We start from the raw sequence: 27,022 nt of genomic DNA on the forward strand, positions 1-27,022 counted from the left end.
ACAAAGACTTAAATAGAGAATACAGAAAGCTTTATACAAACTATCAAGTCAATTGATTCTGATGCATTAAAATGAAATGTTTCAGTTTATTTCATTTTTTGATGCTCTGGTGTGCAGCTGAAATTTGAAGTAATTTAAAAATTTATCATGTGAACCACATTGGGGATAAATTCCTTAAAACACCAGATTATAGCCAACAGGCTAAGAAGCTGTAGAAATTCCTCAGTAGCAGCCATAGGACCAATATCTTCTATAGCACAGAGGGCGGTGACAACTGTAACCATAGCCACCATAGCCATAGCCACAGCCTAGGCCACCATAGCCATAGCCCAGGCCACCATAGTAGTTGCCGTAGTAGCTCATGGTGTCAGAAGTGCACCACTCTGTTGAAAATTAGGAAGTAGGTTTTCTGTTGAAAATCAGAAGTCTAGATGTCGCTGTCTGCATGAGGCCTTTTATACCTCATTGTTGGTGGGTGGGGAAACCACAGGAAGTGCAGCATCATATTATCTCACCAATGAGTTTCAGACAATGTCATCAAGATCTTTACTAACTGAGAAAACAAGGCTCTCATAACTGAGATAATTTTCCTTCTGTGTCAGGAATCCATTGTCCAATAATGGGCCTTTTCAAGGAAATTCTTGTTATATTTTCTGGGCTCTGATTCATTCTACATTTAGGTAATTGTGGACATATGACCTGATTATATGTTATGGTGCAAATCATAAAAATAGATATCCCATTTTTATCTTTGTTTTGTTTCCCTTTCTCCTCAGGTGCATGTTTCCCTTCATTCCTTCCTCTCATCTTCTCTCCCCTCTTCCCTCTGTCCTTTCTACCTTTTCTTTCTTTTCTCCTTTCTCTCTCCTTTCTCTCTTTCCTTCTCTCTCTTTCTCTCTTCCTTCCTTCCTCCCTCTCTCTTTCTTCTCTTCCTTCCTTTCTTTTTTTCTCTACTTTTCTTGTGTTTCCTTGCAAATCATAGCAGTAGCAACTTAGATCTTCACACTTACCTATAAAAAAATGAGCTCATTACTAACAATTACTGGTAATTTGATGGCTAATTAATATCATAGGCATACATAGCTGGACATGTAATCCTTTGTTCCTAAAGGCATTTTACTTGTCAATCTTGATGTCTCTCTTTGTAGGTAACACATTTATTTTATCTACCTCAATGAAGAGTTTAGTTTTACATTTAATATTTGGTTACTGAGTTATACACACATGTGATTTTAATTGGTGTTTTCCCTCTTGGCAGTGAATAGATTTTAAAATCTGTGGATGGATCTCTTTCAAGAATTTCTGAAATGTATACAGTAGTTTTCTGTTCAAAAGTGGTTTCCATTTTATTTTTCTTCCTTTGGTGAATTTCACTTGTATGAATGTTTTGTCACTTATGTGATCTGACACATTTTTTGTACTCTCTGCAATATTTTACATTCTGTTTTTCTTCTTTTTGCTTCCATTTAAGGTGCACCCTCAAGTTACAACTGGCCTGACATATGAAAAACTTGGGATACGACCTGGATTTTATCTTTAATTTATGACCAAGTCTTGAATTATGACCTGGATATTGGCTGCTTATTCTTCCAGATGGCCTCAGTTACAGATTCAACTCTGAAAGAGTTCTGGAAGGAACATTACAACCTTTATAACTTCCTTTCCATGTGTGGAGTTAATTGAGCAATGCTTGAGTAAAGTCTCTCTAAGGACACTGAGATCTGCCTGTATATAGGAGAGTAAATTTGAAGGCTGTGTTGAAGAGCCTGAGCCTTCAATTGACCAACTTGAGTTACAACCAGCTCTTGAGAATGAATTGAGTTCATAAGTTAAGGGTCCACTGTACCATATTTTATCAATATATATTTTACTCTAATACTTCTTAAATATGTTGCTCACTTTTTGGGCGAACTAGAATTAACTTTTGATTCTATGGTGAATTTTTCCATTTTTAATATACATTTGCAATTTTCTTTAATTTTCTTCTATTTATTAATTATAGCTCTTCTAAAATTTCATCTCTTCAAGGTGCAATACATTTATCACTTTCTAGTTAGTTTTTATTTTTTGTTACTTTCTTTACATACTTCCACAGGTCATCATAAGCCCAATATTTATTACAAATATAGAAGATCTAAAATATTACTGTGTTTTACCATAGAGACCTTTATGGTTGCTCCTTGGCTATTAAAAATGTCTGACCATCTGATTGCACCGGGCTTGGTGAACCTTGCCTGTAGTTTCAGTTACTCTGGAATCTGGTAGGGGACAGATGCTTGAGCTCAGAAGTTTTAGCTCCCCCTGGACTGCAAAAACAAGGTAGCTTGAAAAACAGGTAGGAAGTAAACTTTCAAGGAAACAAGAAAAAAAATTAAAAAGAATGAAACTGAGACAGAAAGAGGGAGAGGAAGAATAGGCAGAAAGAAAGAAAAGAGACAGAGAGGGAAAGAGAGAGGGAGAGAGAAGGAGAGATTTAATTGAGTTGATGCAAGCAAAGACTCCTTGATATGGATAAATTTCTCATTTCAAATGATTTTTCTTGCTATTTAAATAAAACAAACTCTTGCAATGTCAGAGTTTGCAAATTATCTCAAGAAGAAACTTTGCTTAATATGTAGGTTAGTATTTTAGTAGTGTATTGTTTTCAGGATTGTGTTTTCTTTTGTCTCCAACTGTGCCTTGCTACCCAAAGGTAGGGGTAGCATCCTAAATTATGTTGATGTTACTTCTCCCAGAAGCTCCTTGCCTGCCTGCCAGAATCAAGAAGAGTGGAATTTCAACTCATTTCTCCAAAATATCTCCATCTTTAGAATGTTGGTTCTTTCAATCCTTTCTTTTTCTACCAGTATTTTATTGCATTTAATAGGGGCTGTTTGAGTTTCCCAAGTGAAACCTCATATCCTTTTGGAATGAAACATTTCTATATTGAGCCAATCAGCAAGCATAAGCACATATTTTATTAAATCCAGGATTCTGGCAAATACATTCATAATTCAATCTTAATTTTTTACTGAGCTAGTATCTCATAGTTTTGACAATTATTCTCACCTGTATAATCCATATTTTATTTTCTAAATAGGTAAAATAAAATGCTATATTTTGAGAAGTTACAGAAATGGAATTTGTAGTTAGAATGTTGTTCTTATTCATAATACAGTGGTCTCTCATTTCACAAACTTTCTTTTTCTTCCACCATTCTGAAGAAGATAGACAAAGTTCTGATCATCACAAGATGCAGAGTTCGAAAACAGAAGCCAAATGTTGCCAAATGCTTCTGTTTTTGAACTGAATAGTTCACGAACAGAAGTGTTCATGAAGTGAGGTACTGCTGTATTATCAGTGTGATTACCCTTGTTATGAGATAGACCTAGAATGATCCCAGACTCTCAAGCACTCAGATGCAGAGCTCTTGAAGGTCCATAGCTCATGGGGTCCCTTCTCATCAGGGTATTCATCCACTAATGTTTCAGCAGCTGACTGTGCCATTTGAGAGTGGGGCCTGCTCAGAGGCTGGGTGCTGGAGTGTGGCTGGAAAGGCGTGTCTCCCTCTGCAGCTCTCCTGACTCTCTACTCCCTGGCTGCTATGAGATGAACAGCTCATGCCAAACCCAAGCCCTTTCACCAGGCCATTTCTGCTTTAGTGCCAGTCAACAATGAGCCAATATAAACCTCTCATCCTTGAAGTAGTGGGTGTGAAATATTTTGTCCAGGGAATTGTAAAGTGACTGACAAAACACCTGTAATTATTCTTTAGGCAAAATATTTTTAAAAATTGCAAAACATTTTACAGTGGCCCAGCTCTAGCTTTTATAATCCAACCACTGGTGTTGACCATGATAAAGCACAGAGATACAAATGTTTGGAAATGATCAGATGGGAATACCATTTTTATTGTAGAAATAAACATTTTGAAAACTTAGATGAAGAATAGCATAAGCAAAGAAAAGTTGTCTGTGAGGTTAAAAAGCATATATAAAAACAAATTTGTATCCTCTGTTACCAAAAAAAAATCTGTATTTTTCCCATCCAGTGTAGACCCCTAATTGTGGCCAAAGAGGTTTCCCTCTCCTTCCTACCTCCCAGGAATCTCTCCATTGTATCTTCCCTTCTCTGTCTTTCTCCCTTTCTTTCCCACAACACATCCACACACGTGAGAGTTATCACACTAAATATGCAAATAGAGAAGGAAATTGTTAATGTAAAAGAGTAACAATGCAATATTTATGATGAAATATAGTTTATTTAATAATGAATATCTGGATACAAATATTGACAGCCGAATTTGATCACATTTTACCTAGCATTTATAACAATAGCACAGATACTTTTCTACAATCTTTCACATAATCTGATACTGGTGAATCACAATGGCATATTGCAGTTCATTTGGTTTTTAGATAGTTTAGTGTGTAGTAGGAGTTTGAAGACATTTAAAAATGGATAATGTGAAGAACGCTGAAGATAATTCCAGGAAATCAATAGCTGATAGCCAATAGGCTAGGAAGCTGTGGAAATTCCTCAGGAGAAGCCATAGGACCAGTATCTTCTACAGCACAGGGGGCTGTGACAGCCATAACCACAGCCACCACAGCCACCATAGCCAGAGCCACAACCATAGCCATAGCCCAGACCACCATAGTAGTTGCTGTAGTAGCTCATGGTGTCAGGAGTGGACTGTTCTGTTGAGTATCTGGAAGTAGATATCTTGAGTTTGGTCATCACTGTCTACCAAGGGCCTTTTATACATCCTTGGTGGTGGGTGGGGAATCCTTAGGCAGTGCAGTGTCATATTACCTCACCAATGAGCTTCAGATGGTGCCACAAATATGTGCTTATTGAGAAAACAAGGCCCTTGTGACTGAGATAGTTTTGCTCATGTATCAGGAATCTATCATCCAATGGAAGTCCTATAAACTGAAAATCTTGTTCTATTTTCAAAGCTGTGGTTCATTCTATATTTAGTTAATTTGAAGCCTATGACCTGATTACATGCTATGGTGCAAATAATGAAAATAAGTATCATGGTTTTTTTTTCCATGACTCCTCAGGAATACTTTTTTTCTTTTTGCTCATTTTCCTTTCTCTCTCTCTCTCTCTCTCCTTTTTTGTTTTTCTCCCTCCCAGTCTTCTCTCTCTTTCTCTCTCTCTTTCTTTTGTTTTCTTTCTTTTCTTCTTTCCTTCTCTTTCCTCCTATCCTGGCTTTTCTTGAAAATTTTATCAGTGGCAACTTAGTTCTTCACACTTGCTCCTGACAAATGAGCTTGTTATTGGTTATTATTGGTAAGTGTGTGGCTAGTGACTGTTATATGTCTATATATTGGACAAATAATCTGAAATTATCCCTTAGGTAAGTGATATCAAATTTCCAGAATATAAATGTCTATTTTATTTAGAAACTCTCTATGTTCTGTGCTTCCCTTTGTTATTCTATATAAAAATATTCTAGATGTACTTCATAACACACCATGATTGAGTTGGATGACTCATCCTCTACCCTTTCTTGTTGTTTTTAATCAGGGCTTACCTTTGAACATGACCAAGCCAAAAGACAAGGGGAACAGAAATACACTCTGTCCACAGTGAGCTGTGAACAAGTGACTTTGGCAACCATATCCAAAGGTGAAGGACTGTATAATCTTATCCTAATGGTGAGAGAAGAAATCGTGATATCTGCAGTATAATATTGTAACTTATGGGTACATGAACTTTTGCCCAATATATTGTTTTGAGATATAATATTTTCAGGAAAACATTCCCATCCTTTGTTGTACACGAAGTTTGGGCTGCCATGGCACCACAGTGGCAGAATTGAGTATTGAGACACTGACCAGAAGGCCCACAAAATCCAAAATATTGACTAACCATTCCTGCACAGAAAGTGTTTGCCATCCCCTGCCTGATCTGTGCCTTTTTGTTGGTTGTATATCTAGAACCAATATTGCTGCTTCATACAAGAGACTTAGCGCTATTCCAAAATTCAAGTCTTTACCTCCTATTATTTCACTATGCATTAAACTTGCATTTTCTGATTTTTCTAGCTTCATTGATCTATGATAATGTAATACATTATATGTTAGTCTTTCTTCTTTCCTAATAAGCTTGGTTAGTTACATAAACCTATGTAGCCTTTGTAAATTCTTTAATGATAATCTTGTCATGGTGTTCATTTTCTGTACATTAAAACATTAACACATTGCCATTGTTACATGTGGAAGATGATACTTATTTTGTTTCAATTTCATAAGTTTCTTACCTTCTTTCTAAATAAATCTATCATTCCTTCTTGTGAAAAATTAATTTTTTCCCTTTAACTTGAAAATTTACATTTCTTTCCTTACTTTTAGGATCCTATTGTATATTTTATTAACACAGTTTTTACTTTATTTGATTGTGAGGGCAGTTTTGATTGTGTGAAATTGCAGATTGATGATTATCCATAATCCATTCTTCACGTGTCATTACAACTTTTCTTCCAGCTCCATTTGTTTTTATTGAGGAGGTTTACTGTCAGCCTCATTGATTCTCTTTGTAGGTAACATAGTTTTTAAGCATCTCAATTAAGATTTTGCTTTGGCAATTAATTTTCAACTACTAGGTATGCCTACATGTGATTTAAACTGGATTTTTTTTTCATCTTGGCAACAAATAGCTATTAGAATTGTGGATTGATGTTTTTAAGATTTTTTGAAAAAATTTGTAGAGTATTTTCATATTAAAAATGGTTTCTTTTTTCTGCTAAACTTCATTTATATGAATATTTTGCCTTTTCATGATATTTCATACATCTTTTATACTCTCTTCAATATTTTACATTCTAATTTGTCTTACTTTTGCTTCAGTTGACTATATTTTATCAATGTATGTTTCAGTCTAATAGTTCTCCTCAATTTATTGATTCCTAAATATATTACATTTTTTGAGAGCTAGAAATTACATTTGTTTCTATCGTGATTTTTTAAATTTTTAATGCACATTTTGGAAATTTCCTTTAATTTTCTTCTATTAACTAATTATAGTACTTCTAAAACTACATCTTTTCAACTATCACTATGTTTTTTTAATTTTATATGGTTTTTGTGTCTGTTACTTCCTTTAAATGCTGCCATAGGGTATCATAGTCACAATAATTTTTTTTTTTTTTATACTGGGGATTGAACTCTGGCCTTTGTGCTTGTGAGGCAGGCAGCGGAACCACTGAGCTAAATCCCCGGCCTCCACAGTCACAATATTTTAAATTAAAATTAAAATTTATAGAAGATCCAGAATATTATTGCATTTCACCATAGACATTTTATGGATGCTCCTGCACTATTAGAAAATGTCTGATTCTCTGATTAAGCATTATGTGGTGACTTTTGCCTGTAGTTCCAGTCACTTGAGAGACTGAAGTGGAACAATGACTTGAGCTGAAGATCTTAGGTGATCATGGACATAACCAACAAGATCCACCTAAAAACAAATAACAGGTAGGCAAGAAAGCTAGCAAACATTCAAGTAAGAGAGAAAGATAGATAGAAGGAAAGAAAGTCTGATCCACTCGATTTAAACAAAGACTAATATAAAATAAGGCTCCTGTGAAGGATCCCTCTACCTCTGCTTCCACACACCTGGTAGAGGATACTTCTTATTCAGTTAAGGGTGTTTTATATTAGCAAATCTTCCACACTAGTGATTATTTTATCCACAGCTTGATGGGGACAAATTTTCAAATGATTTCGCTTGTTATCTTAGAAAATAGACACCTGCAATTTCTCTTCTTCAAGGAGAAACTATGCTCAGTGTAAAACTCAGTATTTTAGTAGTGCATTGTTTTCAGAATTGAGCTATCTTTTGTCTGCAGCTGTGATTCACTATCCATAGATGGGGATAGTGTTAAATATTGTGCTGATTATTCTTCTTCTCACAGCCTCTTGCCTGCTTCCCAGAATCAAGAACAGTGGAATTTCAGCCCAGTTTTTCAAAATTTCTCCATCTTCAGAATGTTGATTCCTATAATCCTTTCTTTTTCCAACAGTATTTTATTCCATTTGATATTGGCAGTTTGAGTTTCTCAAGTGAAACTTAATATCATTTAGGAATGAAGCAATTTTTCTTTTGAGACGGTATGCATGAGCCCATAACTTTATTAAAAACCAAGATTCTGGTTAATAAATTCATAATCTAATGTTTTAGGTTACTGAGCAAATAACTCATGATTTTGAAAAACAATTATTCTTGCTATGTATAATCCATAAATTATTTTCTATGCAATTAGAACAAAGTGCTATATTTTGAGAAATTGTTGAAGCCATATATTTAAGTCTGAATTTTTGATAATATTATCACTGATAATATTTTTAATATGATAAGACACTATAAGATATAGATCCAGAATGTCCCTTCAAACTCTCAAGCACTCAAATGTAAAGCTTTTGCATTGTTAGTAGATCATGGGGTCCCTCTACTCATCAAGGTATTCATCGACTTATAATTTAACAGCTGGTTGTGCTGTTAGAAGGCAGCATTGATTACAGGCCAGTCACTGGGGGTATGACCTGGAAGAGTGTATCTTCCTCCCTGGCTCTTTTTGTCTTTTGCTGCTTCCTGGCTGCCCTGAGATTAACAGCCCATGGCCTACTGAGGTCCTTTCAACATGCCATTTCTACCTTAGGGCCAATCAACCATGAGACAATATAAACCTGTCCCCTTTAAGAGGTGGGTGTCATATTTGTCCAAGAGACATGAAAAATGACTAAGAAACACTTATGATTATTCTATAGACAGAATTTTTTTAAAAAAATATGAGAAACATTTCATAGAGGCAGAGCTCTAGCTGATATAATCTAACTAATATAATCCAGCTCATATAATACCAATTTGGTATTGCAAATGGCAAAGCACAGAGAAAAGACACAAACTTTTTGAAATGATCAGCTGTGAATGCAAGTCATTATTTTAGAAATAACTATGTTTAAAACTTAGTTAAAACTTACATGAATAATGTAAGTTAAAAAATGGTCTGTGAGATCAAAAAGGATATCAAGTGCAAGGACCCAAGTTTGATCCCCGGTACCAAAAAACAAAACAAAACAAACAAACAAAAAATATGTGAGATCTGGTGCAAAAAATTAGGATTTTTACCCAGTTCAGACTACTAATTATGGCAAAGAGCTTTCCCACTCCTGTCCTACCTCCTAGCACTCCCTATTTTACCTTCCCCTTTCCATCTGTCTTTCTTACTGCCTCATGACACCACAACCATACACATGTGATTCATCACACACAAACATACAAACATATAAGGAAAATTGCTAATATAATGACAATATTGGTAACAATAGTAATGAAGCAATATTTGTTATAAAATATAGTTTGTCCAATAATAAATCTCTTTATATAAAAATTAAGTTAAAATTGATTATATTATATATCATCCTAAACAGCACAGAAATTGTTCTACAAATTATCACATAATTCACTTGATACTGATGAATCAAAATGGCTTGTTGCAGATTTGTCTTTTTTAGATAGCTTGGTGTGTAGTTAGAGTTTGAAGATGTTTAAAATTTTTTCATGTGAAGAACATTGGAGATCATTTCAATAAAACAGGAAGTTACAGCAAATAGTAGGAAGCTGTAGAAATTCTTCAGTAGAAACTATGGGTCCAGTATCTTCTACAGCATAGGGGGTGGCAGCAGCCATAACCACAGACACCACAGCCACCATAGCCACAGCCATAGCCACAGCCTAGGCCACCGTAGCGTAGCCCAGGCCACCATAGTAATTGTCATAGTAGCTCATGGTGTCAGGAGTGAACTGTTTGGTAGAAAACTAGGAAGTATGTATCTGGAGTTTGGATGTCATGGTCTGCAAGGGCCCTTTATACCTCTTGGGTGGTGGGTGGAGAAGTCACAGGAAAGGCAGCAACATATTATCTCAAGAATGTGGTTTCAACAACAGCATCATTATCTTTACTTATTGAAAAGAGAAGTCCCCTCATAACTAATATATTCTTTCCATGCCAGGAATCCATCATCTAATTATGAGCCTTTAAAATAAAATTCTTTTGTATTTTCAAGGCTGTAGTTCATTCTATATTTAGTTAATTGTGGACATATGACTTGTTTAAAGGTTATGGTACAAATCATAAATACAGGTATCCTATTTTTATCTTTGTTTCTTTCACTCCTCAGGGATGTTTTCTCTTTCTTTCTTTCCTTCCCCTCCCTCCCTCCCTCTCTTCCTTCCTTCCTTCCTTCTTGCCTTTCTTCTTTCTGCTTGCTTACTTGCCTGTCTTCCTTCTTCCTTCCTTCTTTCCTTGCTTCTCTCTTATTTTTCTTTCCTCTCCACCTTGTCTTTTTTTGAATTTCTTATTAGTACCAAATTTTACCTTCACTCTTGTACATGATAAATGAACTATTAACTGTCTTCTTTTGGTAAATTTGTAACTAGTTACTATCATATATGTACACAGTGGACAATTAATCTGAGCTTATACCTTGAGTAAATTCTATTCGCCTTCCCAGAAAACAAATCTCCATTTTGTGACCAGAGACTCTGTAAGTTCTATGCTTCCCTTTGTCAATCTGTATAACCATATTATAAATGTAATTATGAAATACACCATGGTTAATTTGAATGATCCATCCTCAGGTCTTTCCTAATGGTGTGAGAAGAAAGAATAATTTCTGCTATGTAATATCCTAATTTATGGTTCCACAAACTTTTCCATTATTTGTTTGGAAAATAGTATTTTAAAGAAAAAAATCCGCATCCAATTGTTTACACATGATCTAGGGTTGCTTTGACAAAATGATAGCAGAACTGAGAGTTGAAAGACTGAGCATAAGACCTGCAGAGTCCAACTCACTGCTTATTTTTGCATTGCCTTCCCTGAATGATCTGTAAAAACTGTCATATTTGTTGGGTATACATCTAGATCCAGTATTGCTAGGTCAAAGAAGAGACATCACTATTTCAAATGTCAACCTTTTATCTCCAGTTAGTTCACTGCCCACTAAATGTTTGTATTTTGTGACTACTTCAGTTTCAGTTACTTATGACAGTGTGTTGCATTACATATTAGTCTTTCTTCTTCCATAGTAAGCTTACATAGTTACATAGAGCTACATATTTTTGTGCACATTCTTTAATGATTCTCTTGCCTACATGTCATTTTGTGTATTAAAACATCAAAAAGAATTGTCATTCCTTTTTTATATTATCTATTATACATTTTGGTCCTTATTTAGACTTTCAGTTTCTCACACCAGAGAAACTATTTGGTATTCACACATGTGTGTCCTATTTTTTTCACTTAAGAATATGGCCTCAATGTGCATCCATTTAGCTATAAATGCCTCTAATTTCTCATTCTTTATGGGTAAGTAGTACTCCATTTTATATTTAAAAAAAACACATCTTCTTTATCCAGTCTCCAGTTGATGGGCAATTGGGCTGTTTCCATGTTTTAGCTAATTAAAAAAAAGAATTGTCATCTATATGTGCAAATCAATATTTATTTTTATTTTTATTAATTTTTAAAGATTTTAAATATCCATGATTTTATTTTAATCACTTTCTTCCTACATAATCCTATCATTTTTTATTGTTGAAAATTGAAAAGTTTTTTCCTCTTTTTTTGGTAACTTTTATGTTATATTTTCTTTACTTTTAAGATAATATTTAATATTTTATTAATATGTTTTCTCAGTTTAGTTCATTATATGGGCAGTTTTGAGTGTTTGAAATTATAGATGATGATTGACAATTATCCACAATCCATCCTGAACATATTATATTTTCTTCCCACTCCATTTGTTTCTATAGAGTGGTTTTACTGTCAACCTCTTTGATTCTTGGCAGGTAACATGTTGTTTTAGTTACCTCAATTAAGATTTTGGTTTTAAAAATACTTTTTTCCATTTTTTCCTTATCTCATATTTATTCCTTTCCTTTCCCCTACCTCTCCTACTTCCCCTTCTTCTTTGGACTTTTCTTCCTATTTCACATTATCTATTATACATTTTGATGGGAAGGCAGGGGAATGGGGAAAAAATAAGAACCTATATATTATATAAAGGTACAAATTCCCAATGATGAGTGTCATCATATTGTATACCTAAAATGTACCAATAAGCTTAATGACTAAAAAAATTAGCAGTAAATAAAAGATTTTGGTTTTATACTTAATGTTTAGCTGAGTTATGCCTATATGTGATCTTTATTGGCATTATTTCTCTTGACTGTGAAAATGTTTTAGAATTTGTGGACTGATGTCTTTCAACTGTTTTGAAAAAATGTATACTATTTTTCTATTAAAAAATGATCTGGTTTATTTTTTTCTGACAAATTCCACTTATATGTGTATTTTACCATTTCATGATATCTGACAGTTGCTTTATATTCTATTCAATATTTTACATTCCAATTTTTCTTTTATTCTGATTGACTGTATTTTATCAATATAATTTTCATTTTAATAATTCACCTAAATTTATTGATTCTTAAATAAATTATTCAATTTTTATTACTAGAATGTACATTAGGATCTATGGTGAATTATTCAAGTTGTTTAATATGTTGCAAATTTCCTTTAATATTTTTAATTATAGGTATTCTAAAATTTTCTGTCTGCAAACTTCAGTAGGTTTTTATGTTTATTTAGCTTTTACTGTCTGTTACTATTTTACATACATCCATTGGATTTCATAATCCCAATATTTTTATTAAATTATAGACAATTCAAATAGTATTACATTTCACCATAGAGATATTTCCTTTTCCTATTTTACTGTTAGAACACGTCTTATTATCTGATAGAAATGGTTTGGTGACACTTGCCTGTAGCTTCAGAGCCTCAGTGGCACAATTACTTGAGCTTAGACATTTTAGCCCATCCTGGAAAGGTCCCAAAACAAGATCCATCTAAAGTTTTTAAAAAGGAACCTAGCATATAAGGAAGAAGGAAAGAAAGGAAGGAAGGAAAGAAGGAAGGAAGGAAGGGAGGAAGGAAAGAAGGAAAGAAGGAGAAAGAAAGAAAGAAAGAGAAGAAAGCCAAGAAAAAGAGAAGAAAGAAAAGAAAGGAGAAAGAGTGACAGAAGAGAGAATGAGAGAGAGAGGAAGGAAGTAAGGAAGGAAGGAATGGAAGGAAGGAAGGAAAAGAAAGAAGAAAGTCTAATTGTCATAATTCAAGCAAAGATTACATAAAATAAGGCTCCTTGCAAATAACGATCCACCTGTGTTACGGGCTACCATATAAGAGATTCTCCCTTTTCAATGAAGAGTACTTTCTCTTAGCAAATTCTGAGCTTTGGTGATTATTTCTCATTGCTTGATATGGACAATATTTCCCATTTTCAAATAGCTCATACTGTTTGCTTATGAGACCAACCCCAGCAACTTTAGAATTTTTAAAGTATCTCAATGAGAAATGGTGGTGTGTTAAGCTTTGGATTTTAATAGTACATCATTTTCAGGATTGTGGTTTTTTATGTCTCCAATTGTGATTGGCTGTCCTGAGTTGGGGGTAACACACAAAATTCTGCTGATTGTACTTCTCCTAGCATCCTTGTGCATGTGTCCTAGAAGCAAGAACAGTGGAATTTCACCCAACTTTCAAACAATGTTTTGTCATGAGCATATTGGTCCCTTAATCTTTCCTTTTTCACATTAGCATTTCAGTGCATTCGATGGTATTAGTTAGATTTTCCCAAATGTAACCTAATTTCTTTTAGGATTGAAACAATTTTATTTTGGAGAAAATCAATAGGTATGAACACATACCTCAGATAAAAACCAGGCTTCTAGATTTTTAAAAATCTAGTTTTAATTTATTACTCAGCAAATATGTTATGATTGTGGAAATAATTATTCTTTATTTTAATTTTATGCATTGGTTTTATTTCCTTTCCATCTTTCATTTAATGAAACTCTGTCCAATTGAAGTTCCTTCCCCCATTGCCATGTATAATTCATATAATATTTTAAAATGTTAGAACAAAATGCTATATTTTGAGATGCTATTTGGTGTGATGTTGGTGAGATAGAGTGTTATTATTATTGCTGACATTTTCAGTATGACAACACCTATTAGTCTTTAGATCTAAAATGTTCTTCTAAATTATCACACAGGCAGGCAGAGCTTTTGAGAGGTGACTTTGAGAGGATCATGAGGTGCTAAGTTTATCCCAGTATCCGTGCACTAATGATCAGGGGCTGGTCACTGAGCATGTGACCGGAAGGGTTACTTTGCCTTTCTGCTTCTTGGCTTCTATGAGAAGAACAGCTTGTGCTCCACCCAGGCTTTCTCACCATGCCATCTCTCCCTTGTTGCTAGCTGATGCTGAGCCAGTATGAACCTCTCCTTGTTTACGTTGTGGTGAGGTATTTTTGTCCAAATAATGAGAAAATTGTTTCAGACAACACCTATATTCATTCTTTAGGCAGACTATGTTTTTTTTTTTCCATTAAGTTTATTGGTACATTTTAGGTGTACAATACAGTTACATTCATCATTGTGATCTTGTACCTTTACATGATGTATCTTGGTTCTTATTTTTCCCCATTCCCTGTCCTCTCTTCACCCCCTCCACCCCTCCCTATTTACAAAGATTTTGTTTCCATTTTTTTTCTTTTCTCATATTTTTCCCCCTTCTGTCCTTTCCCCCTCCCCTCCCACTTGCCCTACAAGAGTAGGGGAAAAGTAGAACTTTTCTGCCTATTTCACAATATCAATTATACATTTTGATCCTTATTTACACTTTTAGTTTTTCACATCAGAGAAACTTTTCGGTATTTACACATGTGTGTCCTATTTATTTCACTTAAGAATATCGCCTCAATGTGTATCCACTTAGCTATAAATGTCTCTAGTTTCTGGTTCTTTAAGGCTGAGCAGTACTCCATTTTATTAAAAAAAAAAACACATCTTCTTTCTCAAGTCTTCAGTTGATGATCAATTGGGCTGTTTCCAAGCTTTAGCTATTACAAGCTGTGCTGCTATAAACATGGATGTGCATATATCACTGTAGTATGATTCTTTTGGGAAGATAACCAGCAGAGGAACAGCTGGGTCAAATGGGACTTCTACTCCTAGTTTTTTTAGGTATCTCCATATTGATTTCCACAGTGGTTGCACCAGTCTGCACTCCCACCAACAATGGAGAAGGGTTCCTTTCTCCCTACACCCCTGCCAGCATTTGTTATTGGATGATTTCATGATAGCAGCCATTCTTTCTAGGGTGAGGTGGAATCTCAGCGGTGTTTTCATCTGCATCTGTCAAATATGTTGAACATTTTTTTGTGTGTTTATTTGCTGCTTTTACTTGTTTGAAGAGAAATGTCAGTTCATTTCAGATGCCCATTTTTGAATTGGGTCTTTATATTCAGGGGTCTGATTTTTTTGAGTTCTTTATATATTGTGTCATATATATATATATATATATATATATATATATATATATAGTAAACCTTTGTCTGAGGAATGGCTGGTAAAAAAAATTTTCCCACATTTTAGATTGCCTCTTAGCTCTGTTGGTGTTTTCTCTTTCAGTGCAGAAGCTTTTTAATAAGATGAGATCCCAGTTGTTGATTCTTTGTGCTAGTTCCCATGCTACTGAGGATTTGTTCATAAAGTCTTTTTCTATGCCAATGTCTTCGAGAGTTCTACCTAATTTATCTTACAGCAAATTTAGTGTTTCTGTTTTAATATTTAAATCTTTAATCCACTTTGATCTTAGTTTAGTGCATGGTGAAAGATATGGGTCCAGTTTTAATCTTTGGCATGTTGAAGTCCAGTTTTTCCAACACCATTTGTTAAAGAGGTTATCTTTCCTCCAGTGAGGATGGTTGACTCCTTTGTCAAAGATGAGGTGGCTGAGTATGTCTGGAGTTGTTTCAGGTAGGCAGACTGTGGTTTTAAAACTGAGAAACCTTTATCAGAGGCATGGCTATAATGATATAATCGAGCCATGAGCATTGCAAATGACACAAAACACAGATACACACAATTTTAAATGATCTGAAGTGACTAAAACTATTACTGTAGAAAAAGCCACTTAAAAAAATTTAGATGAGCATAAGCAAATCCAAATGCAAATGGCTAGAAGTATGTCTTCTTACATTTGAATTAAAAATTTTTATTCAGTTGGTAAAATATATATTTAATATCAAAGATTTCCATATTTCTTCAAACAAGATACATGTTTTAAATGTGCAGAGAATGTTTGATGCCTCTATTGTCCAATTAGAATTTCATTAATATTATTGACCTTTAAAATATTGTAATGCAGGATTAACTTTCAGGAAAAAAGTGTTTATTATTATATGATCAAATAGAAAGGTCTCTGATTACTATGGTGTACAATTGTGTTGGTTTCTTGTCATTTATCCATATCAGGAAACATCTTAGGAAAACACAGAATATATGAGAAGAGCTTTGCTGAATTTCCAAGGAAAAAATTGAAGGTATAAGATGTAAATGGTGGTAAAAGAAGCAGCCAGGGACTCAGCACTTTGAAGACTGCTGTGGTGAAGTGGTGAACAGCAGACCTTTTCTAGAGGATTTTAATATCAAACACCACCTAGCCTGCAGCCACCTGACTTCATATTGAATCTGTACTGCACTTGCCACGCCATGACATGTGCCATGGAGACAGCTTCATGTGAGGATCAGGCAGAAAATCATTTGCCTGTGACACAGCGCTGAGTAACTCAGCCCAAACTTAGGGGACCAATAGAAAGAAAGACCATGGTTGTCATAATGATAGGAAAGGGGTCTATACTGATGAACAAAAGAGTCGTATAGAAGTTTGATATATGAATAAATTGATTATCTGATCAAATGGAGCAGTGGCTTCTGTGTCAAATTATATGAAGTGAGAAGAAAATAACTAATATTCAAATCCTTGCTTTTTTAAGTAGGTTAAAACTTCAGGAGACATCTGAAGGCAGTGTTACTCTTCAGGATTTATCTTTTTCTCTCTGTTTCTATTTCATCCTGTTTCTCTATCTCAATCTCTCCACCTCTGCTCGTTTCTCTTATGTACACACAAAGAGAAAAAGCAAAAAACATGGTGAGAAATCAATATACTTATGTTGAAACACAACTTATAGGGTTTCTCAGTTTATTAAATATGAACTTTATTTTCTCCTGTCAAATATATGAAATAAATCCGCAGTCAGCCCTATGTCTCTGTAGATTCCTCATCCAGGGATTCAACTGAACTCAGAATGAAACTATTTTGAAAAACAATGCACCTCTACTGAATAAATAGATTTTTTGTGCATTTTTCCCTAAATAATAGAGAATAACAGCTACTTTCATAAAATTCACATTATGTTATGTTTTTGAAGTTGCTCAGAGATGATTTAGAGTATGCAGGATAATTTGTAGGGTATGTGCAAGTTCCCCCTTTGTGTGAGACTGAACAGCCACAGATTTGGCGTCCTCTGGGGCTGTGAAGCCAGCCCTCTGCAGAAACCAAGGAATGGTGGTTCAAAGGAAGGATAAGATTAACAGAGGGCAAAGGATTTATATACACAGTATCAAAGGATATGATAGCATTGGTTTTAGTTATTCAAAATGGAAAATATTGAAACTGGATACTTTCTTCCCAGAAGTCAGGCGTGAAGTTCTCATTTCTGATGTGACTATGCAGGCAATATAGGAAATGCAGGTGGTGGAGTCTTGCAGGTTGTGCTGTTAGGAAGAACCTTGCTAGAACCCACAGAACCCATAGAACCCAAGCTCTGTGCTGCAGATGAGCCACCATCATCAGTGAGCAGGCACCACAGTGGTTTCTATTGTGGCATCTGGGGTCAGAGTAGAAAGTTTAGTCAAGTAACAGAGATTTCTACCTCAGAGTGAGTGTTTAGAACTGCCGAGTGTAAGATCTTTTGAAAATGCTCTTCTGCTGGGTGCAAAAGACATGAGCAGTTCTTTCCTTATAATTTGTACTGTCACTCAAATAAAGTGCCATCAGTCAATAGACAGGTGAATCACTGCATTTTTGTATGTAATGTATTAATATCTTTTCACTTGCATTCTGAAGTATTTATGATTTACCTAATTAAAGACATCTTAATTTGGCCCAATTTCATTCAGTTATTACATTGGCGAGTGAAGTCATCATTATTTATATCATTCCTACTGTAGTTAAGGAAGTTTGATAAAAAAGAAGTGAAGTGTGCCTAAACCAAATTTTTCATCTCTCACACATACGGATTCCCTAAGTAGTGTTATTACACCCAATGCTTTGGCAGTGAGAATCTGTATGTAGGCATACACAGCTTCAATTTCTTTCATGTTTGCAGTTGAATCATGGAATTTATTTAAATTACATGGTTTAAACTAATACACTATTTAAGCAAAAGGCAATCTATTATCCAGATGATACTGATAGAGAACTACTATGTGCCAGATATTTTTGATACAATGTACTATATTAATATCATTAGTGAGATTACGTTTTCCAATGTGACCTGTTTCATCATTGTAGCATTATGTGTTACAAGATGGCTATAAACCTCGAAACATATGGCCTTATCTTTGATTTTACCATTACTTTGTTGTTCCTGCAGGAACATATTGGTTCAAAGTGCACAATGAGTCAGAGAAGCCCATGGAATTCTTGGACCTGTTTTTAATCTTTCTCAACTCTTGTTTGAGAATATTAGTACTTTGTGAAGATAAATCTTCATTTAGATGAAAATGTGCTCCAGGGTTTTCCTTCAGGTGAATATTTAATCATGATGGAGATAATTATTTTCTGGTCCCTTACAGATTTTATGCTACCAAGGCAAAATATTATGTGAACAAAAAGAGCACAAAGTGTTTAATTGACTGAAAGAATAGCATCAGAGGAACAGAGGAAAATCATCACTAACGCAGTCCACACAAATGGAACCTTGACTTGGAATATAATTTTGTTCTATTTTACTTAAATTTTAAAAATACAGTTTATATCAGTTAGGTTTGAGTCTTTCATCAGAGATCAAAAAAGCTCTCAATAAATATGAATATAATTCACTCAATAAAATTTAATACTCACTAAAATCCAGTGATATTTCATGGCTCCAGATTATCTTCTGTTGATATATATATATATTTTTTGTTACAAGGATCGAACTCGGGACCTTGCACTTGCGAGGGAGGTGCCAGAACCACTGAGCTAAAACCCCAGCCCATTCTGCTGATAATCTTATGAGATGATGACATAGTTTAAATTGTAGAAGGGGAATTTTTCAGAAAGATACTTTTGAGGGAAACTCACAGTGGAAGAGAATGTAAACATTTTAATGTACTCTATCTGGAGTTAAAATGATTTATTGTGTTATTCTGTGTTATATAAAGGGTGATCAAATGAATATTTAAGTAAAATATTATTACATTAAAAAACACAATGCCATTAATACCCCTCAAAATATTCCCCCTCTCTTCAAACATACTTGTTCCATTGTTTTTGGCACTTTGTGTAGCAGTTCCAGAAGTCCTTTTTAAGAGTGTCTTTAGGAGTTGTGGTAACAAGAAAATACACTGAATGCTGATATCCAGTCCCATCTTATGGAAAGCAGGCTGGTAAAAACACTATGGTGTGTCATTATTCATCTTATTCACTGGGGATGGCACCGTGCAACTTCTGGCTCTTCTCTAAAGTTACAAGACTCTTAGAGATAAACTCATTGAATAGATTCAGGACACTGAGGGAGCCATGGCAGTGTAACTAAAGACACTCATGAGAGAGGACTCCAGAACTGCTTCAGAAAGGAGCAAGAATGGTGGCATAAGTGTGCTTGAGGCAAGCAGGATTAACAGCAATGTGTCTTTTACAATAACAATTAAACATATTTAAAGATAGTGTATTTTTTAATCACGTCTCATACAATTCCAGGCATCTAAGAATGATTTACTTTAATTTGCTTTCAGCTTGGCTACATGTGTTGGTCTTTTGTACCACCTTTGGAAATGCTCATGTTTCAAATATGGACTGATGTGTAGAGATGGTTGCAAGGGGTCCTTCATAGAGAACATTCTACAAAACTGACAGAGCCACAGCATCAACAGCCAGGAGGCATGGCAGGATTTTCTTTCTCTCTTTGTATTATAAAGGAGCCATGACAGTGGGAGGTGGAAGGATTGAAAGGCAGTCACACAGAAGCACAGTGTCATGTGGAAATTGCTTAGAAAGAATATGGGAATAATGTTCTTGTAGGCAATGCATCATTAAACATAACGGTGTGAGGCTGTTATTAGATAGAGATAACGGGAAACACAGGGCCTCATTAAGGCATTTTATATGAGCAATTTAAAGAAACTGGTGAGTGGGTTTTAGCCTTTGTCTTTTGTTTTTAAACTGTTTGAAAGCAGATCTTCATTTAGATGAAAATATGCTCTAGAGTTTTCCTTAAGATGTCCTGGTATGAGACAGAAGATTGTTTTGTAATATAATAAGTAAAAGAGGAACACAAAGTGTTTCAGTGAATCCTATGATATTGTATTTGCTATTTATTGGCCACTAAGCACCATTTTCTCTATTTCTTTTTGTATCCCATTCACAGACATACTGGTTTCCTTTACTTCCTAGCATGGTCCCCCTATAGATTCTGTCAGTAACAGGCTCCTGGTAAAAAAGGAGACCCAGAGAGCTGTCCGATGCTGATTTATTACATTAGCATAAGTAAAAAGATACAAGGGCAGGGACTAAAATATGTTCCCCTGTAGAACACTACTTGCATACTGTAGGCATCTTTCCCTGTCAATATGCTAACTCTCCTTATGCTTCTTACTTTCTTCAATTAATAATGGATTTGAGAAACTGTAGAGGATTTTATTCACTTTTGTTTTAGTCCTTTCTCATGGTTGTATATTCATTTGTTTCTCTGTAACTTATGCAAAGTCATTTCCATAGTCTTGACCAAATCCTGAAAAATTCAAACATCAATGCAGTCATATGCATCAGCTGTCATAGAGGACAATCATATATGATATAGGTGCAAACTAATGCAACATGCTAATATATGGTGCCAAATATCCTGCATTGTTTTCTTTTTTGAAAAGATCATCATCTTTCATGACAATCATGACAGAATAGTCCCAATAGCCTATAAGTCTGTATTAGTGAAAATGTCCTTCAAAATATAAAATGCAGCATTTCCTCCACGGGAAATTTGTGTGTTTATTTAAAAATATATATAAATAAATATATGCAAATATATATCCATATACATATATGGATATAATGTATACAACTTGATATTGTTATATACATTTTAGATCATCATACCATGAAGATAATTAATACATTTGTCAATGGATGGATTGCTTTTTATTTTTGTTTAGATCTATCCTTTTCTAGAAATTGACTATAACATACTGTGTGTATTTGTAACTCTTGTTATTGAGAGTTTGTGGGACTTATTTATCCTGTATTACTGAAATTCTGTATCCTTTCATCAAAATCTCAACATCTCTGACTCCAAGTATGTATGATTACAATAGGGTGGTAGTATATTTTAAAATTAGGAAGTGGAATTCTTTCAGCTTTCTCTTCTGAATACTATTCTAGTTTTTCAGGATCTTTTGGGGGGTTATGAATTTTAAAATTGTTTTTCTTTATTTTCTTTTTATTAAGAATGCCATTGAGATATTTATAGAAATTGTATTGAATATATAAATTATGTTGACTAGTACTTACATTTTAGTAATATAACCTCTCCCAATTCATGAACATGAAATCCTTTTCTTGCCTCTGCAGATACTTTAATTTTGTGCAGTAATGTTTTGCAACTTTAAGTTTATAGTTTTGTAACATTTTGTCTAAGTTTATTCCTTAATATTTCATTCTTTTACTGTTATTATAAATGTGATTGTTTTCTTAAATTTCTTTACAAATAGTATGTTGTTTTTACACAAATATGCCACTGATCTATGTATGCCCATTGCATATCCTGTTAATTTAATAAACTTATTTATTATTTTCAACAGCTATTTTCATTTTACTCTTTAAGTAGTTCTACATATATGATCACATCATCTGCAGAAAGAGATACATGTTCTTCTTCCCTAATTTGTTTGTGTGTGTGTGTGTTTGTTTTTTCCTTGCCTAGTTACTCTTACCGGGATTTATAGCACTGTGATTTATAGTACTGTGTTTGTAGAAATAGTACAATTGAGATCCTTTCCTCACATGAAGTCTTAGGGAAAGATTCTAACTTTTCCACCATGATTTTGATGCTATCAGTGGAATATTCTTATATGGCCTTTATTGTCTTATAGTCACTTTCTTCCATATCTAATTTATTAGTGCTTTATCATAAATGTCTTTCAGATTTTCTCCAGTATTTTTGGCATTGCTTGAGATGATTATAGTTTTGCTTCAGTCTGTGAAACTTGTTATATGATATTAATTGATTTGTCATATAGTAGTGGGGACTAAGCCACTCCGGTTTTTCCAAACAGGGATACCTGTCACTGTTTGAGATGTCCTCCAGTGGATTTGGAGAGCCACCCTGGCTCGGAGTGAGCTTCCTTCTTTCTGCCAGGCAATGAGGCTGGTGGTTTTGACCACCCAAGTTACCCAGGTGTTCAGGGCTAAGTCAACTGAGTTGCTTCATCAGTCACCATCTGATTCAGAGGTACCCAGTAGGGCCATATCTGAAGACAGCACTGTGAAGGAGTAGTGTGGGTGGGAGTGGGCATTGTACAGTCTGGGCCTGTTCTCTGGGCCAATGCCATGCTATGGACACCCTCCAAAATGATAAAGACCAGTGAGGCCTTCAGGCTTCTTAAGAAGCAAGTTGTTTAAATATTCATGATGTTAATGTGCCTGCTCCATGGCCCCTTTTGCCTTTTCCCTGTCATGTAAAGTTGTTTTGGTTCAAGGTTGATCTTCACTGGAGAGACAAGGCAGTATAAGCTCTGTGCTTAGTTATATTTTATAATGCCATCCTGCACCTTTCTATGGTCCAACATTAGTAGAACAATCTCCTCTTCATTCTGATGCTCTGCCTCAAACACCCCAGTGTACTAGAAGTTGATTTTTTTTTCCTGTAGTTTGGATCTATTCTTGTGTAGGGAAGTGTGCCAGTCACTGCTAGTCAGCCATCTTGCTGGTATCACATTTTATGAAAAAATTTCATTCTATTTATTATTATTCCCCTCATTCTATGAACTTTTGTCTTAGTTTATTCTTTTTTCTTTCTTTCTTTCCTGCAGTACTGGGTATCAAATTCAACATATTTTCTCATTGATCCACATGGTGCCTTTAGATATAAATTTAGTATGTTTATTTGATATCTTTATTCTTTTTTAGCCCTGGTATTTACTGTTCCAATTTTCCTTCTACTGTGGATGTTGCTGAATTATATATGTCTTGTTGTGGTGAATTTATGCTTTTATTTGTCTCAATGTACTCTTTGTATATAGTTTTGATTTTCATTTTGGTCCAATATGTTGTTTACTTTGTTCATATGTGTGACTTTTTCCATTTTCTTCCTGCTATTGATTTCCAGTTTTATTCTATTAGGTTTGAAAAATATAATTGGAGCTATTTTTATTTTCTTAAATTTGTTTGTATTGGTTTTTGATATAACATATGATCTATCCTGGAAAATGTTCCGTGTGTGCCTGAGAAAAATATCCATTATCTTCTTTTGGATAAAAAATTTTTCACATGACTGTTAGGTCCATTTAATCTATAATGCTGTTCAAGTCAGTTGTTTCATTTTTTATTATCTATCAGAGTTCTATCCAACTTTAAGTGGAATCTCCTATGATTATTATATTTACTTCTTCAAAAGTGTCATTATTTGTTTTTCATACTTAAGTCCTCTGATGTATGATATATGTATATTTATAATTGTTGGCCATCCTAATATCTATAGAATAAATACAATGTTAGAAATGTTGCTGTAAATAAAATAAATATATGTATATACATGCATACATTAGTTTGGCTATTTAGAAGACCTGGGAATAGCAACTCCTCAAAAACAATGAGCACATCTATTTCCCAGATCTTTCTTTTAAAATAGTTTTCTCCAGTAAAAAAATTAGTGAGCCACTTTGGGAATATTTATTAATACTAATGTTGGGGATTAAAGCTAAAAGATGACATTAAACCATCTTTTGTGCCAAAACACTCTTAAAACATGATGAAGGCACACAGTACACCTGAATAAGAACAAAGAAGATAACTTAGATTTTGTAAAGGTCAATAATACCACTGACAGTACCTTGTTTAAGCAAATTGTAACCTATTTCATAAAATATTAATCAGTTAATATTTACAGGATATCTACAGAAATAAATCATTAGATAGGAAGTGGTGGAAGCTTCTCCTCACAGTAGAATGCAAAGTAATGAAAACAGAATGGAGAACATACTGAGGAAAATCAGCATTTGATAACCGTTGTGGAAAAAATAAGCTGAGTCCAGAAACTTCACTAGGTGCTAAAACTCTTAGGCGAATACTTGATGGAAAATAAATATTTACATAGTCTCAAAATAATTCATTATAAAATGCCTATTAATCACAAAGCAGTAAAGTATTTGGACAAAAATGAAAGGCACTACTATAATCAATTATGGTTAACACTTTTATTAATGGGATGAATCACAATTATGAACTATCTGACAAAAGATAATGGGAAAAACCCACCATCATTGCTTAAATAATCCCACACCAAATGAAAAACTGAGATATAACCATGGGTAAAACAGGCAAACCTGAAACTAGTGATGGTTTTCAAAATACCTTGTCAACTGCCTAAATAATGTGAAGGTGATGAAAATCAAAGAAAAAATCAAAGAAAAAATCAGGAAGTACTCTAGATTAAAAGAGTAATGGGACAATAACTCAATCCAGTGTACAGTCCAGTGTTGAATCATTTTACTGCAAAGCACAATATTGGAAACTGGATTTGGCCTAAAGCTTAGGTGTAGTGATCTACCACAGTCCCTTTCTTGTAGTGGAGGGGTGTTTCATGGTTGATGGTGAGGAAGGTCCTCCATCGGACACTGGAAATGACGCACCTTCAAAGTACTCTGGGAAGATGAGGCATCATGTCTAACATTATTCACAAATGATTTGGGGAATGGATTATTTTGTGATGTTTTTCTAACTTTTCTTTAAATTGGAAATTATTTTACAAAAAACAAGAAAGTTTTCAAAGTTAACATGATTGATCAAAATTAACAAACAAAACAAACTTCATAGGGCTCTTTCTACAGAGTAGAAAAACTACTTAATAAAATTCAAGACCAATTTATTTTTTCTCTCTTTTTCTCCTTCTATTCACCCCCTCATTCCCTCTATCTCTATATCCCCTTCTCACATTTTCATTTATTTTTTTAGTTCATGTTTGCAACACATAATGATTACATTCACTATGGGGTGTTGGTAGATATACAAAACACATATCAATTCTTCATGTTTCTCTCCACCCCATCTCCCCCACACTGCATCCCTTCGTAGCTTCCCATTTGCAAAAGATCTATCTTCCTGTTTGCTTTTATTGGTCTTTTATTTTGCTCTTTATATTATGTTTGCTTTGGATTTCTCACATGAGAAAAAAATCATACAGTATTTACGTGTCTCACTTATTTCACTTAACCTTATATTTTCAAGTTGCATCCATTTTCCAACAAATGACTCAAATGTATCCTTCTTTATAGCTGAGTAGTATTCCATTATGTATAAATACCACAATTTGTTTATGCACTCATCTGTTGATGGACATATGGGCTGCTTCCATGATTTAGCTATTATGAATTGTGCTGCTATAGTCATGGAGACCTATGAGCACCGTAATATGATGTCTTGAGCTGATTTGGAAGGATGCCTAGAAGGGGAAGACCTGGGTCAAATGGAATGTCTTATTTTTAGTTTTTTGACAAATCTTCCATACTGATGTCCACAATGACTGTACTAGAATGCCTTTCTACCAGCAATGTAGGAGGGCTCCTTTGTCACAGAAGCCTCAATAACATTTGTTACTTTTTATTTCTTGGTGATTGCCATTCTTTGTGTCATAAAATAAAGTCTCAGTATTGTTTTAATTTGCATTTCTCTAATGGTCAATGAAGTTCAGCATTTCTTCATGTATTTATTGACTTCATATTTCTTCTTCTGAGAAGTGTCTGTTCATTTAAATTGCCTATTTTGCTTGATCCTTTTATTTTGAGGAGTCAAAAAATTTTAAGTTCTTTATATAGTCTAGATATTAATCCTCTGCCCAAGATATTGGTAGCAAATATTTTCCCATTCTATAGGTCGCCTCTTTACCTTGTTCATTACTTCCTTTACTATGCAGAAATTAATTAATTTGACATAGTTCCATTTGTTGACCCTTGCTATTATTCTTGTGCAACTGATGGTCTATTCAGAAAGACCTTGCCTACTCCCTTGACTTCGTTTTACCCATTTCATCTTCTGGCAGGTTGTTTCATCTTTAATATTTAGATTTTTGGTCCAGTTTGATTTTAATTTAGTAAGTGGTGAGAAATATGGGTCTAGCTTCAGTCTTTTACATGTGATTAGCCAATTTTCCCAACACCATTTGCTAAAGGTCCTATCTTTCCACCATTCTATTTTTTGGTCCTTTTGTCAAACATCAGGTAGCTGAGTATTTATGTGGTTGTTTTTGCTCCTCTATTCTGTTCCATTGATCCATATATCTCTTTTTGTGCCAATATCAAGGATTTTTAATAAATTCACTGTAGCTTTCTAATATAATATGAAGTCTGGGGATGTGATGTCTATTGCTTTGTTCTCGCCCAGGATTACTTTTGCTATTCTGGGCTTTTTCTTGCTCCATATATAATTTAGAATTGTTTTCTCTAGTCTTGTGCAGAAAGTTATTCATATTTTGACTGGGGTTGCATTGAATTGGTATTTCAGTTTTAGAAGTATAACCATTTTGCCAATGATGGTCCAGTAACAGGGTATATCTTACCATTTTCTGATAATCTCCTTAATCTCTCTTTTCAATGCTGTTTAGTTTTTGTTGTAGAGTTCTTTCACTTCCTCAGTTAGGTTAGTTC

At 34.3% G+C, this 27,022-nt stretch overlaps 1 protein-coding gene and 1 pseudogene across 1 annotated transcript; both read right to left on the reverse strand.

Moving 5' to 3' along the window:
• Positions 1 to 222: 222 nt before the first annotated feature.
• LOC101708275 (keratin-associated protein 20-2-like) lies at positions 223 to 4,659 on the reverse strand. Its single transcript, XM_021256107.2, has 2 exons — positions 4,568 to 4,659; positions 223 to 325 (listed from the first exon to the last, which is right to left on the reverse strand). The coding sequence occupies exons 1-2, from the start codon at positions 4,657 to 4,659 to the stop codon at positions 223 to 225; spliced, it is 195 nt and encodes a 64-aa protein (XP_021111766.2).
• Positions 4,660 to 9,625: 4,966 nt separating this feature from the next.
• Positions 9,626 to 9,780, reverse strand: LOC101707913 (keratin-associated protein 22-1-like; annotated as a pseudogene).
• Positions 9,781 to 27,022: the final 17,242 nt, after the last annotated feature.

The sequence above is a fragment of the Heterocephalus glaber genome, unplaced genomic scaffold, assembly GCF_053883595.1.
Source record: "Heterocephalus glaber isolate CG9 unplaced genomic scaffold, H.glaber_assembly_v1.0 deba00000122, whole genome shotgun sequence".
In the NCBI taxonomy this organism is placed as follows: domain Eukaryota; kingdom Metazoa; phylum Chordata; class Mammalia; order Rodentia; family Bathyergidae; genus Heterocephalus; species Heterocephalus glaber.

What these genes read in the sequence shown, in the direction of transcription:
- LOC101708275 (XM_021256107.2), bottom strand. Translation starts at nt 4,659, where the DNA reads ATGAGCTACTACAGCAACTACTATGGTGGTCTGGGCTATGGCTATGGT. An exon ending in GGTGGCTGTGGTTATGGCTG is followed by an intron (nt 326 to 4,567) that starts TCACAGCCCCCT and finishes TGGCCTGGGCTA; the next exon opens with TGGCTATGGTGGCCTAGGCT.